At 36.7% G+C, this 15,761-nt stretch overlaps 1 protein-coding gene across 1 annotated transcript in view; it reads right to left on the bottom strand.

Moving 5' to 3' along the window:
- DPY19L1 (dpy-19 like C-mannosyltransferase 1) overlaps positions 1 to 15,761 on the bottom strand; it is a 101,281-nt gene that overhangs the window by 65,060 nt on the left and 20,460 nt on the right. Inside the window, exons 2-6 of the mRNA XM_040472276.1 lie at positions 10,887 to 10,911; positions 10,154 to 10,241; positions 6,248 to 6,385; positions 3,027 to 3,147; positions 2,110 to 2,203 (exon numbers count right to left, since the gene is read on the bottom strand). Of these exons, the coding sequence (XP_040328210.1) occupies positions 2,110 to 2,203; positions 3,027 to 3,147; positions 6,248 to 6,385; positions 10,154 to 10,241; positions 10,887 to 10,911 (466 nt within the window). The remainder of the gene's footprint in view (positions 1 to 2,109; positions 2,204 to 3,026; positions 3,148 to 6,247; positions 6,386 to 10,153; positions 10,242 to 10,886; positions 10,912 to 15,761) is intronic.

The raw sequence follows: 15,761 nt of genomic DNA, 5'->3' as shown, positions 1-15,761 counted from the left end.
GTATATACAATAAATAGCAAATAGAAGTTTCTCTAAATCTTACCTATCTTACAAAATGTTGTATAATCTATTATTTACATTTGTATTCTTTTGTTTTTCATGTGAAAAATACTGCTGTGCCAAACCAATTAAATTAATTCTAAAATCACCGAGTAGGCCTTACCCTGCAGTTTGACAGATGCTATGCTAAAGGAGTTACTGTCTAACTGTAGTGACAGGTGAAAATCAAGGGTCTCATGAGATCGTAGTTTAGTTTGAATCCTGTCTCTCCGTTGGTCAAATTTCTGAATGTCTTCGCTTGCTTTGGAATAGGTCTCAAACCGGCCAAGGTCATGCACCAACCAGCCAAACCATTTCTCTAATCTTAATCTTCAACAATGTTCCTCAATAATCTGCATCCCAGTAAAACTCATCTGCTTTCTACATCCAACGTTTTCTACCTTTGCCTCTCCCTGGAATTCCTTCCTCCCCCACCTATCCAAAATGCCCTGACCCTCCAAGGGACGGCTAAAGCAACCCTCCACCCAGAACAAACTTCTGCCACCAGCACTAGAAGCACGTTATCCTTGTTGGCTGTCTCCCATTTACATGCGCTCAGCACCACTTTCATCTCCCACCTCACCTCACCACATGCTGTCAAAACCCAAGCGCACCAGCTCACAAAGAAGCCACTTGGTACGTACTTTATGTGGACTAGACAAATGAACATGTGTCTCCTATGTAGGGAGAAAACTGCTGTCTGGGGACAGTGGGGGCTGAAGACTGAGAAATCTCAGGTCAGGGCCTAAACCACTGAGAACCTCTCAGTCAAAACCACAAAATGGAGTCTCTGCAGCGGATGTCATACCCTTGGCCTTCAAAACGATGCATTATAAGGAAATGATACTGCATGCTTATTAAATATTTAGAAATTCTTCTTTCAGTTAAAAAGGTAGCATAACTATAGGTTGGCAATTTAGCAACAATGCCATATTGTTGTTCCATATTTTAACTTCTTTTCCTCAAAATCAAATAACCCAAACGCAATAAAGCTACCCATCCTTTAGACAGCTAGGCAGTACTTAGCAAAATGATGGATCCCCTCCCAAAGCAGAGACCTTAGGCTCATCATAATACAAGGCACACTGGCCATGCTCTCCTTCAGGTGGGCTTCCTCTTGACCAATTAACATATACTTCTGGTTAAGATATCTGTGTGGCTTGTTTCAAAAACAAAATTTTCCACATCATCTTTTAATCACGCATTTTCATTTCAGTCTCCTCCAGTGACATGATTAAAAAAACTTTGTTATAGCTAAATCAGAAATATTAGCATCAAAGTATCTTAAATCTATATGCAAATATACTCTAAATTGATCTTCTAATAACTTCCTCATCTGACAAATATTTATCAAGTTACTGTTATCTGCTCAAACACCGAGCTAGGAATGAAAGAGATCTTTGAGGCACTATACTGAAAATACCAGTACTTCCAAGGCAAAGATAATGGTATAACAGCAGATTCAAACTCATTAACCCAAATTGAAAGTCATATACCTATGCTCATACTTCTGTACTACAAGGAATCTATAAGCAATATAAAAAAATTCTAAACATATTCTCAAGGTAAAATTGTTCAAACAAGTACACAATGTAACAAACTGTCAAAAAAAGAAGAAAAATAAAGATGCTTACAAAATTTGTCAATCTTTTACTTTAAGGACTATTATTCAACTGTGAAGTATATCAGGTCAGATATTAAATATCTGTATAAAATATATTTCTATTTTAACATCAGCAAAATAGAATTGTTAACACCATTTGATAATGAGTGGTCCTTTCCTTATATTTTATGTAAACAACATATTATTTATGCTTAAAAGCCTATAAATATTTAAAATTAATCAAATATCCCCACCCTTCTCTATTTAAGCCTCTAAAATTATTTTAAGTTTGGCTGGCTATGCCAATGGTGAAATCATTCAAATAGGAAAGAATTTTGTATCTACAAGTAGATCTATTAGAAATATTATAAAACTGAACCAAAAGTTAATCTTTATCTCACCATTTTTATTGTTCTAGTATATAGTGTTATAATACATACCAAAATATTCTCGGTGAATAGTCTTACCTTAAATATGTGCCATATATGAAGAATAATGCCATCATTAGTCCATTTAAAATAAAAATTACAGCCACATAAAAGCAAGCAGGATCTCCCAATCCTTTAAAAATAAAAAATAAAAAAAAAACATATGTTCTAACTATAAATTACTCTGTGTGTCTGGCAATTTATATTAAAATGTGCTTATTTTGAAAATGGCACAGATATCTTCAATGGTTGCCTTGGTTCCCATAGGAACACATGACACTACTGCAGAACAGAGATGAGAACAGGGCAGTAGCTGTGATGGTTTTATTTTTTATTTTTATTTTTTAAAGTTATTTATTTACTTATTTATTTGTTTATTTATTGAGAGACAGACAGACAGAGAGAGAGAGACAGAGACAGAGAGAGACAGAGAATCTCAAGCAGGCTCCAAGCCCAGCGTACAGCCCAAGGTGGGGCTTGATCACAGGACCCTGAGATCATGATGTAAGCTGAAGTCAGGAGTCAGACACCTCCCTGAGCTACCCAGGCGCTCCAACTGCCGTGGTTTTAAAACAGGGCTACAAATTCAGATACTCCTCCTTTCGAGGTATTGGGGAAGGGGAGGGTCTATGCTCATGCTTTTGAGTCTGGCTGGGCTTGTGACTGCTTTAACAGACGATGGCAGAGGCCATACTATGTGACTTCTAAGACTAGAAGAGGCCAAGCAGTATCCAACTTGGAGTCCATGAAAAGCCTGATTACCCTGAGGTACTATCCGGCTTAAAAGCCAAAGATGCATGGAAAAGGCATATGTAGGTGTTCCAACCGACAGCCCCAAATGAGCCCAGCCTCGCAGGGCAGAATGTAAGTGAAGCAGTCTCCAATTAATTCCAGTGTTCCCAAGCCATTTGAATCTAACAGAAGCCTCTGACACAATATCACAGAAAGAACCTTGCCTTCACAGCTTTCAATAGGACTGAGTCCTTCTCCTCTGGTAACCGTCCAACATATCTTGGTTTGAAGACCAATCAAGTCCATTGTTTTGGTATAAATCCGGTACCAGCTGGCTAAGATTACCTATTTTTAAGAAAATAGAGGCATTTTTTTAGATTTTTAGAGAAAAGATATTATCATCAACAGTTTCATTACTAGAATATTTTTGAGATATTTTGATAATTATTAAACCTTCCTTTCCTACACTTACCCACTTGGTTCCCTTTAAATTTAGTCAAGTAAGCTTTACAATCCCCTACATAGATTCTTCATTAGCCAGGCTTCAACTGTTCACCCATACATAAGAATAAAATATAACATGAAACACGCAAGATTTATATTTTTCAAACGCTATAAGATTCTACTAAGGAACATAAAAGAAGAGATGAACAAACAGAAAGATAGTTTGTCCTCTTGAATAGATCTAATTTCTCAAGATGTGACTTCTCCCTCAAATTAACTCATAAACATAAAACATTGCTAAGCAAAATCCCAAGTGTCTATCTAGAAGTGCTATGTGGCGATATAACAAGGAGAATAACCGAAGGGAATATTCTATCTAACAGATACTAAAACTTGCTACTTAAAAAAATTAAAACAGTGTGATGCGGGAAGAAGAGCCAAACAGATCAAAGTAATCATGGCAGAGGCCTCGAGGAGTGTTACCATATCCTCCTCCAGGGCTGAGACACTCATTTCTTCAGGGGCTGGGAGGGTTGGTGGCTGACAGCTCCCACCAGAGTCCCACTCTGGGAACTACCCTCAACTGGAGGACAGTAAATTCATTATAGGTTACACCCTGACCCAAAGGTGACCCAAAGGCAACCCACGGGTAACTGGGCATTCAATACCAGACTAGTCAATAGGGAGGGATGTAAAGGCCAAGGACAACTCCCAGCAGGGCCATCTCAGTTCCAGAGCTCTGGGTGGGATTGCCTGCAGCCTCTGTTGCGACTGCATCAGAGCCCAACTCCTCCAGCCTCAGCCAACTTCCTTCATCCCCTTTAGGTGTTGCCCCCAAGGGCACTCCTCTAGATACTTCCTATATGCAAATCTCCATCTGAAAGCCTGCTTTCCAGGACCTCAGCCTAACCCAATACAGAATACAAAGCCCCAAAACAGATGCAAGCATATATGTAGAATAATTCTGTATATAATAAAGAAAGCTACTTCAAATCAGTAGGGAGAAAGAAGATGGACCACTCATCAAAGTGTTAGGTTACACATGAGACCATTTTGAAAAAATATAAGGTTAGATTCCTATTCCAATACTGTGCAATAAAATAAATTCCAGAAATATTCAAAACATAAATGCCAAAAAAATAATTAAAATAAAGAATGAAGACTTTTTTACAAATATGAAAAATCATAAATTTAAAAGATTAATAGGTATGCTACTTCTATACAGAAAAAATACATACATATCATACACAAAGTTAAAGGCAAACAAAAACCGGAGGAAAAGGTTTACCCAAATAGCCTAGTATTAACATCCAGAATATAATAAATGCACCCCTACAAAATTGCAATAGGAATATAGACAAAGGACATAAACCATTACTTTTATAAGTAAAAATGCATTTTTAATGTATAGCACCAAACGAAATACATATATACACACATATATAGCAATGAGAAAAATATATCATGTGATTTCAATTTTTTTGTCTGCCAAATTGGCAGGGATTCAAGGAAACAAACATTTTCAAAAACACTGCCAGTGGTAATTTCGATTAGTATAACCTATCTAGAAAACATTTTAGCAACACATACCGAAGTCATTAAAGTATATATTTTGTTGAACCAAATAGCTCCACATCAACAAATTTATACTTTAAAAAACGTAAGGACATGTATAGAAATTTAGCTTCAAGAATGCTCATGCCAGTATTAGACTATTTAAAAAATTGAAAACAGCCAAAATTTTCATAAAAGATGGACTAAATAAACAATGGGAGATTGGATATACAGCCACCAAAAATGATGTTGCAGACGAAAAGATGACACAGGAAGATTGTTACAAATATCCTAAAAGACAAAAAGGACTTATAAAAGAATATTTGCTATGTGATCCCATTTCTGTAAAAATAAACGTATACACAGTTATAGAAAGTACTCATAAGCAGTACATTAGTAAAACAACACAGGGGTGCCTGGGTGCCTCAGCAGGTTAAGCTTCCAACTCTTGATTTCTGCTCAGGTCATGTTCTCACAATTCATGAGTTCAAGTCCTGCATTGGGATTTGTGCTAACAGTGTGGAGCCTGCTTGAGGTTGTCTCTCTCTCTCCCTCTCTCTCTCTCTTTCTCTCTCTGCCCCTCCCATTCACTCTCTCTCTCTCTCAAAATAAATAAACTTAAAAAAACAAAACCAAAACCAAAACACTGGAACTTGGCGGTTATTTGTCTCTACCTCCTCTATCTCTATCTCCTCATTAATCAATCAGCTAACTCACTGATCTGGATGGAGTTTGGGACTCCTCTCTCGTGGAATGGGAATAACGGAGAGCCCTGCTAAGTCCTGGTACAGAGCCCAAGCTTGAGATCCCCAGAGGCCAAGGCCCCCACCGCCCTAGCCGGAGAACATGCTGTCTAGCAGCTCAGGCAAGCTAAGAGGGGGGAGTCAGAGGGGCAGTGTGTTAACAGAGGAACCTCATATCAAGTCAAGGAGGATGTCACTGAGTCACATCTCAATTTAGCCCTGGAAAATGCTTAGGGATGTGTCAAATGAAGGCAGGGACAGTAAAAGAGAGGCCAAAAAAGTTACTGATATCATTGAGATCACCTCCTGGGTGGATCCATCTTTCCCCTCCCCACAAAAAGGGCATTCATTCAATTAAGTGAAGAATCCCAGACAGGGAAGAAACATTATTTGGCAAATGACATGTAATGGCACTCCCTTGCTATCATCTCTGTAAACACACCGTATCTAGATAGTTTTCAAATTTTCTAAACCATGAAATCATGACAGTTCCCATGAAACTGGCTAAAGCCCACCAAAATTAATAATTTTTTTCATAGTTCTTTCCAAAAGAAGACATATAATTTCTTTTTAAGTGGAAGATGAAATAGAATATATTGAACTATACCTTACATTTAGAATCAGCATTTAATGCAAGTAACACTTTAAAAAGTAAAAAAAAAAAAAAAAAAAAAAAAAAAATCACAATTGAAAAAGTAACTTACCTCAGGGTAAAGATTGAACCTTTTTAATGTATTAATAACAAGGGGGTATTCAGTCAGCTTATCATTCATAATCATCCATACTCCATTCAAAAATGAGGGTGCTTCCACAATAGTCTTAAAGTAGGAATAATACAGTCCCTGAAACAAACATATGTTATAGTTATAATAAAAAGCACATAATTACTATGCCTCTTATCAGCTTAAAAAAATATACTGTTTTTGAAAAATAAAGCAATCAGGCAAATAATAGCTTTCAGTTTCTGATCACTAATACAATCTTAGGTTACAAAAAAGAACTACATATGTTAGTATAACCTTGCCTTAATTAAAATAATTGAACTCAAAAAAAAATAAATTAAATAATTGAACACAAAATTTACTCAAAAATAGTTTTAGCATTTAAAATAATATAACTCAGACAGCATACATAATCTAAGAAACCCCAGGTCCCATACTAATTTAATTGTTAGAAAAGGCTACCTTATGAACAGGGTGAGTGAGTGGTTTACTACAGAACATAAATTACCATGATCCAAGAAATCTTCCCTCAGCAAAAATGTTTCCCCCTTCCTGCTTATCTGATTCCCCAAAATTCTGCTATCAGTCATCTTTCCTCCAGATTTGCATGTAAGAATGAAAATATATTAGGAAGGCTACATATTGATGTATTACATATCAATTATTACATTCAGATGCCAACCAGTTTTCCAGGCTGTTTTCTTTCCTTCCAGCTCAGAATACGGTAAGAACCCCATAGGACTGGGATCATGTGGGTCGGGGAAGACAGCAGTGGTACTCCCATTATGAGCGAATAGGACATATTGAGGTTGGAATAATACAAAGAACAAAAAATAAGCAAGTACTAGTACTTGCTCCCCTTGTGAGGGAGTATAAGTGGCAGTACGGGGCAAGACAGGAAACATACTGCATCTTCTATACAATTTTGCCCACAGCTGCCCTGGTGGCCAGGACACATCAGCTGTCAAATTCCATACTGGATTTAAAGCTCATAAATATGAAAGCAATTTGCATACCTGGATATTTACTGAAAACAACAACAAAAAAATGGTTCTTCCTACTATGGTATTTAGCTTTCACATCACTTTTTAAAAATATCTCCTACTGTAATGAGCTGAATAATATCCCCCAAAATTTCATACGCACTGGCACCTGTGAATGTGAACCTATCTGGAATAGGTTCCTTGAGGACATAATCAAATTAAAACGAGGACATCTAATAAGTGATATCCTTACAATGAGAGGGAAATTTAAACACAGAGACACAGGGGAGAATGTCTCATGATGACAGAGGCAGAGCCTGGAGTGACGGCAATTCCAAAGCCGGCCAAGGAATGCCAAGGATTGCCGGAAACCATGAGAAGCTAGGAAGAGGCAAGGAAGGACTGTCCCACAGAGCCTTCTGATAGAACGTGGCCCTGCCCACACTTTGATTTCACACTTCTAGCCTCCAAAACTCTGAGAGAATAAATCTCTGCTTTTAAGCCACCTGGTTTATTGTACCCTTGTTATGTTAGCCGTAGAAACCTACTACAACCTATCGTGTTTTATAGGTTTGTTTTGGAATCATGTAAATATCTTACTGAATTACAAAACAAAAATTTTTTAAACCCTAAACATCAAAATAAAGGAATTAACTATCAAGTTGGAAGATTTCAAATAACTGTAAGATACAGTAATTCTACTGTACATCCCTAATGGAATATATCCTGAAGTCAAAAAGAAATGCAAGAAAATCTTAAAATGTTTTCAATAATCATATGTTTAATAATACCTTTGGTACTTTTGTTCCTCAAAAACAAGTAACTTGAAACCAAGATTCCTAAGCTAACAATAAAGATATAAATTTAATACAAAGTAAGTAAAAAAACTCATCCTAAATTTGCATTTTAAAATATGAATATAAGATCATAATTTCTCTTTAAAAAATTGTTTCTTAGTTCTGTTTACTAAAAAGGCTTAGACACAATGGCCAATCTAGTATCAAATACATCTGAACCCAGAACAACACAGGTTTGAACTACGCAGTTCCACTCAGATTTTTTTGGATAAATACACTATATTTTCTCTTCCTTATGATTTTCTTAATAACATTTTCTTTTTTCTAGCTTACTATATGGGAAGAATATAGTTTATAATACATGTAATTGGGGCGCCTGAGTGGCGCAGTCGGTTAAGCGTCCGACTTCAGCCAGGTAACGATCTCGCGGTCCGTGAGTTTGAGCCCCACATCAGGCTCTGGGCTGATGGCTCAGGGCCTGGAGTCTGTTTCCGATTCTGTGTCTCCCTCTCTCTCTGCCCCTCCCCCGTTCATGCTCTGTCTCTCTCTGTCCCAAAAATAAATAAAAAACATTGAAAAAAAAATTTTTTTTAAATAATACATGTAACATACAAAATATGTGTTAATCAACTGTTCATGCTATTAGTAAGGCTTCCGGTAAACAGTAAGCTATTAATCATTAAATTTGGAAGGAGTCAAAAGTTATACGTGGATGTTTGACTGCACGGGGGTCAGGACCTCTAACCCCCTTGTTGTTCAAAGGTCAACTGTAATAGCAATAAACACCTCTAACACCAAAACTGTGGTCTCTAACTACCACTTGCTACTGAGAGAAATTGGGGCTCCTTGGAAAACTGGATGACTCCAGGTCTGGAAAGGATACACCTAATAGTACCAGAAAGTATGAAAGCTATAGAAGATTAGCAAGGTCACATCAAAGGGACACAAAGTCAATGCAAGGACTCTCATTAGTTAAAGACAGTTTTACAAGTTTACAAAACATGTTAAAATTCATCAGTTCATAATGATTTATTCCAAAAGATGGAACTCCATCAGTTACCAGAAGAAAATGCTAGGAAACCAACTAATTTTTCTAGAAAGTAGTAAATAAAAAGAAAAACTCAAGCATTTATTTGTCTTACCTGTACAAAGCGTACACCAGAGAATATATAATTAAATAATAAATAAATAAATATTATGGGAAAATTCTTCTTTATAGAAGAATTACAGTTAACAAATGCAGGAAAAAAATAATTAGAATAGATCATCAACATTTGCTAATCTTAATGAATTAACTGATCGAGGCTGATGGCTAGGCTATAATGGAAGGATCAACATGACAATATCTAAACCCACTGATCAATCTTGGCATCACAGAAAGTGAGACAACCAGATATGGTGTGCCTCTTTGTATGATACAGCAAATGTACACCCGCTTATGAAATATTCCTACCGAAACAAACAAACAAAAAAAACAGACAAAAAGAATACCACTGAATCTTCAGTTATCAGGTCTCTCTCAATTATTCAGGAAACTTGGGGCAGTGGAACATAATAAATGACATGAATTACTGTGGGTAATTCTGTTAGATAAATAACCTGGATTCTTCAACAAATAAAGAGCAGAACAACAAAAATCAGAAGTGGAATTTATAGATTAAAAGACAAGAGATACATCAACTAAGCGCAATGTGTAGACATTGTCTGAATCCTAATTCAAGCCTACCAACACACCAACTGTAAAAAGGAAAAAAAAAAAAAAGCCAGTAGGTCACTTAAACACTGACTGACATTTGATAGTATTAAGCAATTGCTGTTTATCGTTTTCAAGTGCGCCAGAAGTATTGTGGGTAACAAAAAATTCCTCTTTTGAGATACATACGAAAGTATTTACAGACGAAATGATACGATGTCTGAGGCTTCCTTTAAAAAGAGATGGCTGTGTGGAGGTGAGGGAATGAAAGAAAGATGGCTGTGTCTCCAGGTGTTGAAGCCACAGGATGGGGCATGGGAGGTGTCTGCTCTTTCTACTTTGGAACATCTTTGAAAATTTCCCTGATAAAAAGCTTCAAGTTTTTAGATTCCTAAAATACCACATGAAAACTAACCATTTCAGTGCGAAAAGCCATCTCCCTTTCCAACGTTGAGAGGTGAGAAAAGTGGCGATCATTTTCAAAGAGGTGTGTTATATGGCTCCTGCAAAAACAAAAGAGTTAACAGAGCAGCAGTGTTGAACTTAACGCTAAGTATTATTTTGAAAAGAAACCAAGAGCAAACATAAAAGAATCTAGAAATTTGCACATAATTTTGTAATGAAAGTCAAAGATAACGGTGTCCACATTTGTTTTTCCACTCTGTATGTCTTAACATTTCTACTAAAATTTCTATTAGAAAACACATTCAAATTAGATTTTAAAATTAGAATGAACCAGAATAACAATATTTTAAACTACGTACAATAAAACTATAAATGAACTATAAATGTCATTGGGTTCCCATTTCAGAAATATCTGATTAATGAAATTCATATTTCACTCTATCCAGAAGATTAAAAAAATTAATCTTCCTCTCAACATGAACACTATATTAACGTTAAGTGAAATAGAGCCTCAAATATAACCTCTTCAATAATGGATCTCTTTTTTTTTATTAAAAAATTACATTATTCTGACCTTGATTTATCAATTAAACTACTTTTTCAAGCTATTGTGTTGCCTGTAGTAATTAATATATATATATTCATCCTTATCATACTGAAATTTTTTTCTTTATATAAATGGGAAATAGCTTTGGCAAGTTGTAATGATCTGCATAAAATACATGAGAAGAAAACAATCTTACCAGTGCAACACTGCTGCAAAGGCAGCTGGAAGAAAAAAGAAATTTAAATTACTATGTTAGCATAAAGAAACGTGTTCACCTTATAGAAAAGCATTGCAAAAATAAGCATGGTAAAATTTGGGATATAAAATGTTGGATTCTTAGCGTTTGGGGAAAGAAGAGAGACTCTTTGGAAGAAACCCCAGGGCTATGCTTAAAATCCAACAGCCTGGATTACAAAAGAATTAGGCATGTATCTATAAATTTCATTCATTCACTCACTCAACAAAATGCGGGCCCTTTATTTGCCAAAAACTATCCAAGGAACCCTCACATGGAAACTTCCACAAACAGAACTGCCAGAGGAATAGAAACAACAGTAAGAAATAACTCAAGAATAAAGACATATGGTGACCTCAGGGCGCCGGACTGAGGATGAATAAAATAAGAAACTATCGTTTATTGTATATTGCTGCAATATCTGGATTTTTATGATAAATTTTACTATTTTTTAAACAAATTTATCATGAAATATAGTAAAGAAGGAAGGAAGAGGGAGGGCTGTTGACACAAAACAAGCAAACATTTTAGAATCTCTAAAATAAGAGAGTTTTACGGGAGCCCAAGTTAGGACAGATGCCCAAGAAACATGCTCTTCACAGAGAAGTGCTTCAGAGAGTAAACAGTTTTTACAAGGTTATATACTTTTTTACATCTTGTAAAAGCTCAAAAGATTACAGATTAGCATACAGGCAGCAAACATAAGTTTAATGTCAAGGAATGCAAGTAAGAGCAATGATCGATATCTTAAGGACAAGATGGTTTTCCTTAGGCTACTCATTTACAAAGCAGGTGTATAATGTAGGAGTGGTGGGCCATAAATCAGGTGTTTGTTTTAAACCAAGTTTATGTACAGTCATGCTGACTTAGAAAGAAATCTAAAATAACTTCCCTTATATCTCAGGCCTTTAGAGGTTTTTTGTTTTTGTTTTTTCTCTCATCAGGGCAGAAGGAAGAAAGAAAAGGTAAGGGAGAGAAAATAAGCTAATAATAAAATCAGTCTCATAGGAGAATCAATAGTTGCTTTCTGTCCAAGTACAAAAAACATATTAAGATGAATCCAAACGATACCAATTTTCTTATGCCACAAGATTCACCCTATTGGAGGCTTCTTATTGAATAACTACTAAGGAACTGAACTATAAAATACTCTTAGAAATGAAAACCAAACAGTCTAGATCTTATTGCCTTTTTCTTAAACAAGTATTTACATTTTTAAATATTAAAAAATGCATGTTACCTAGGAGATAGTAATGGTTATAAAAGACAGATCACTCCTTCTGGGTCACTAAAACTGCAAATATTTAACTAGGTTTGTCATTTGACATTTGTTATATATATTACTTGGATCTTCCAAAATTTTGATTTTTTCTTGTTGACAAATCTACCATCCATTTCTTTTTTGGTTTCTGCCTTCAAAGACTTCACCTCACCATACATAACACGATTTGGGCTTTATTTTCTCAATAATCTAACTATCATGTTCTGAATAAATCGTTCTCTCACTGAATGTAAATGCCATCTTTAATGTATGGAACACCTTACACCCTTCTACTTTGGGAATCCCTTTGAGATTGTAATTGGAGTTTCATTTATAAATTAATTTGGAAAGAAGCTACACGGTGATGACATGAATCCATATGTATATACCCATAAACATAGTACATACCTTCAATTATTCAACTTGCTTTTCAATTGCCCTTGACAAAAATCCTATCGGTAGAATTAATATAGTAGTTACATAGTTAATTCATATTCTCAAGTCTCCTTTGTGAGCTTAACATTTTTCTGCTAATATCCACGAAATCTTTTTTATTACACTTTACTGAATATTGTTAATGTACTTATTTTTGAAGTGTAATTATTTTGCCATGTATTTATTTTTGACTCGTACTAAATTATTAATTTTATTACCTTTTTTTGGTTTATATTCAATTGTCTAGTTTGAACAATATTATTTAAAAATAATAATTTTGCGGGGCACTTGGGTGGCTCAGTCCATTAAGCGTCTGACTTCCATTTGGGTCATGATCTCATGGTTCGTGGATTTGAGCCCCACTTCCCACTTCCAGCTCTGTGCTGACAGCTCAGAGCCTGGAGTCTGCTTCAGATTCAGTGTCTCCCTTTCTCTCTGCCCCTCCCCACTTGTGCTCTCTCTCAAAAATAAATGAACATTAAAAAAATTTTTTTAAATAATTTTGCTCATATTTTATAATTTTGCTGTTAGTATCTTCTTCCCACTTGACAACAGTAATAGACTTCTAGAACAATACTAAGTAATTCTGGTAAAAGAGGGCATCCTGCCTTCTACTGACTTCACTGGCAGTGCATTTCACATCTGCTTCTAAATTAGCCTCTAACCTTCAGGACTCTGTAGTGATAAATAGGATTTCTCAAGGCAATCACCTCTCTACTTCCTCAGAATACCACAATTCTTCAGGAGAAGAACGGAAGGAAGGAAGGTACCAAGTGGCCTTTGGTGCCTTCCTCTAACTCAATCCCTGAAGCACTAAACTGTTCTTGGAATTTGGGGCATTTGAATGGAGCTCTTTCATAGCCCCCAGGGTCGATTCATAATATGCTCAGTGTTTTCAATTCCTTTGCTCCTTTCAATTTAGTAGTAATAATAATAAAGCAGCTGACATTTTCATTCTTATTACATGCCAGGTACTTTTGAAGTGCTTTACCTAAACCAACCCAGTAGATCCCCACAACTATCCCATGGGGTAGACACCAGTATTTCCCCACTATATAGTGAGAAACTGAGGCTCAGAGAACTGGAGGAACTTGACCAAGGAAACAAAGCAAGTAAACAGAGAAAGGGAAGTTGAAGACAAGAACTTTAACGTGAAAGCCATACACTGCCTGGCCTCTTGAGGAGGACTGCGGGGGCAAGGGTAAGACAAAAGCCGGGGCTTCCTTACCTTAAATTATCTTGCTCCCTTCTTTCTTTTTTTTTTTTTTTCTTAAGATAAAAGGGGTGGAAAGTTGCAATTTATCTATTGATATATGCAGCATACTTTACAGAAACTACTAATTTTTACATAAAAATTTAGAGCTATGATTTAATTTATTCAAAATTGAAATAAGCTATGTGTGTGTATACATATATTTATATATATACATTTTTTTCATTTGAAAATGAAAGCCTCAGTAAGGCAGATACTGCCTTGTGAGCATATAATTTAAGCAGAAAGACATAAAATGACAAAAACTTCTGAAGGCACCCCTAAACAGCTTTTCTTGCATTCTTGCCTACAGAAAAGATTATAAATGATTTTTCTCTAAATTTAGTCCAGTGATCATCAACCCTGTCTATATAGTCTTTTGGGAGTGTCACAAAATTGATAATCCCTTTTTTTCCATTTTAATACACATGCTATTTTTTTTTTTTTTTTGTCATTCTAAGGTACTGTGGTGAATTTAGCTTTTAATCGGAACATTGAAAAACACCCGAACTTTCAAAAATCCAAGCCGATTCCATAAGAAGAAAAGTGTTCAAGGAAAGGTTTGCTGTGTAATCTAATTCAAAAGATTGCAATCCTATGGCTGAGAATTCTGAAAGGCTCTTATGTTTTGCTGGAAGCACTTAAATTACCAACACTCTGAAGCTAAATTGGACACTCCTTCCACTTTCTGATTAAAGAAATTCTGTACCAGATTATATGTCACATTATATCAATTTTCAGTTTCATGGGATTTGAGAGGCCTAGCCACTGAAAATTGTTCTTCTCCTGTTATTAGAATCGTGTTTAAACAAACTAGAATGTAACTCCCTGAGGGCAGAAACGATGTTTTACTGAGGTTTATACCACAGTACTTACAGGAAGCTGACCACAAACTGGAGCACACAGCTCAAATGAAATGTTTGCTGAATTAATGGGTACAACTTGATATAATTAAAGGGGAAACGAAATCATCTAAATCATGTCCACATAATAAGGTTGAATGTACTCTGATTGATGGATACACACACATACACTTGTATGTAAGTAATAGATTTTTTTTTCCAAAAAGTGAGTCCCCACTTACTTAGTGCAAATTTGACACCCCCACCAGCCTCCCTCTACAACCAGTCAGGTGCCTAAGCTTTTAGTTCCCCTCTCACCTGCAGCACAGCAGCAGGCAGCAAGGGAGGACGAGTGCCCCCAGGTGAGCAGGCGAGGTCCCAGAAGTCCACCCCAGCTCAGTTCCCTTTGACCCCTCTCCTTCTAGCCACAGCTCCCCAAGGTGGCCTTTGTTCTTTTCCTCTGGATTGCTCCACATCAGCAAGTCCAGTGTCTTGGGAAAACGGGGAGGGGACATCCCCTGTCCCCATCCCAATGCCTGGCCCACAGTGGTCAGCAGCAGCAGGGAGGGCAGGAGGAAAGGAAAAAGAAATGGGAGAAGGGGCTCTTCCATAGGTTCAGCTCAATCCTCCCTCAATGGCTCCTAAACCCTAATCCCTCTCTGCCCGGCACCCAGCCCCTGCCGGCCCTCACCTCCTCTCCCAGCCTCTTCCCTTCCCCCAACTTGCCTCACCCCAGCAGATGACTCAGAAGTCCAGAACCCCTTTATGAATACACCCACCAACCCCCATCTGGATTGCTGCGAAGTAGAGCCCTGTGATCTGCATCTTTAAGATACTCAGCTGAGTCTTTTGCACTCTAATGCACAGTCCTTTCCTTTCCTTTTCCACCTCCTCAAGGAGTGAGGGCAAGAACCATGAAGCCAAGGTGGGCTGCCTCTGCCTTTGCTCTCCTGTGCTAACCTGCAGGAGGCTCTCCTGCAGCCAACAGATATTTCTGATCCTGAATATATTATCCCATCCACGTTACATTGTCCCTTACATGTGTA

This window comes from Herpailurus yagouaroundi, unplaced genomic scaffold, assembly GCF_014898765.1.
Source record: "Herpailurus yagouaroundi ecotype Mexico unplaced genomic scaffold, PumYag 100, whole genome shotgun sequence".
Lineage (NCBI taxonomy): Eukaryota > Metazoa > Chordata > Mammalia > Carnivora > Felidae > Herpailurus > Herpailurus yagouaroundi.
This window is presented reverse-complemented; position numbering and strand designations above follow the sequence as displayed.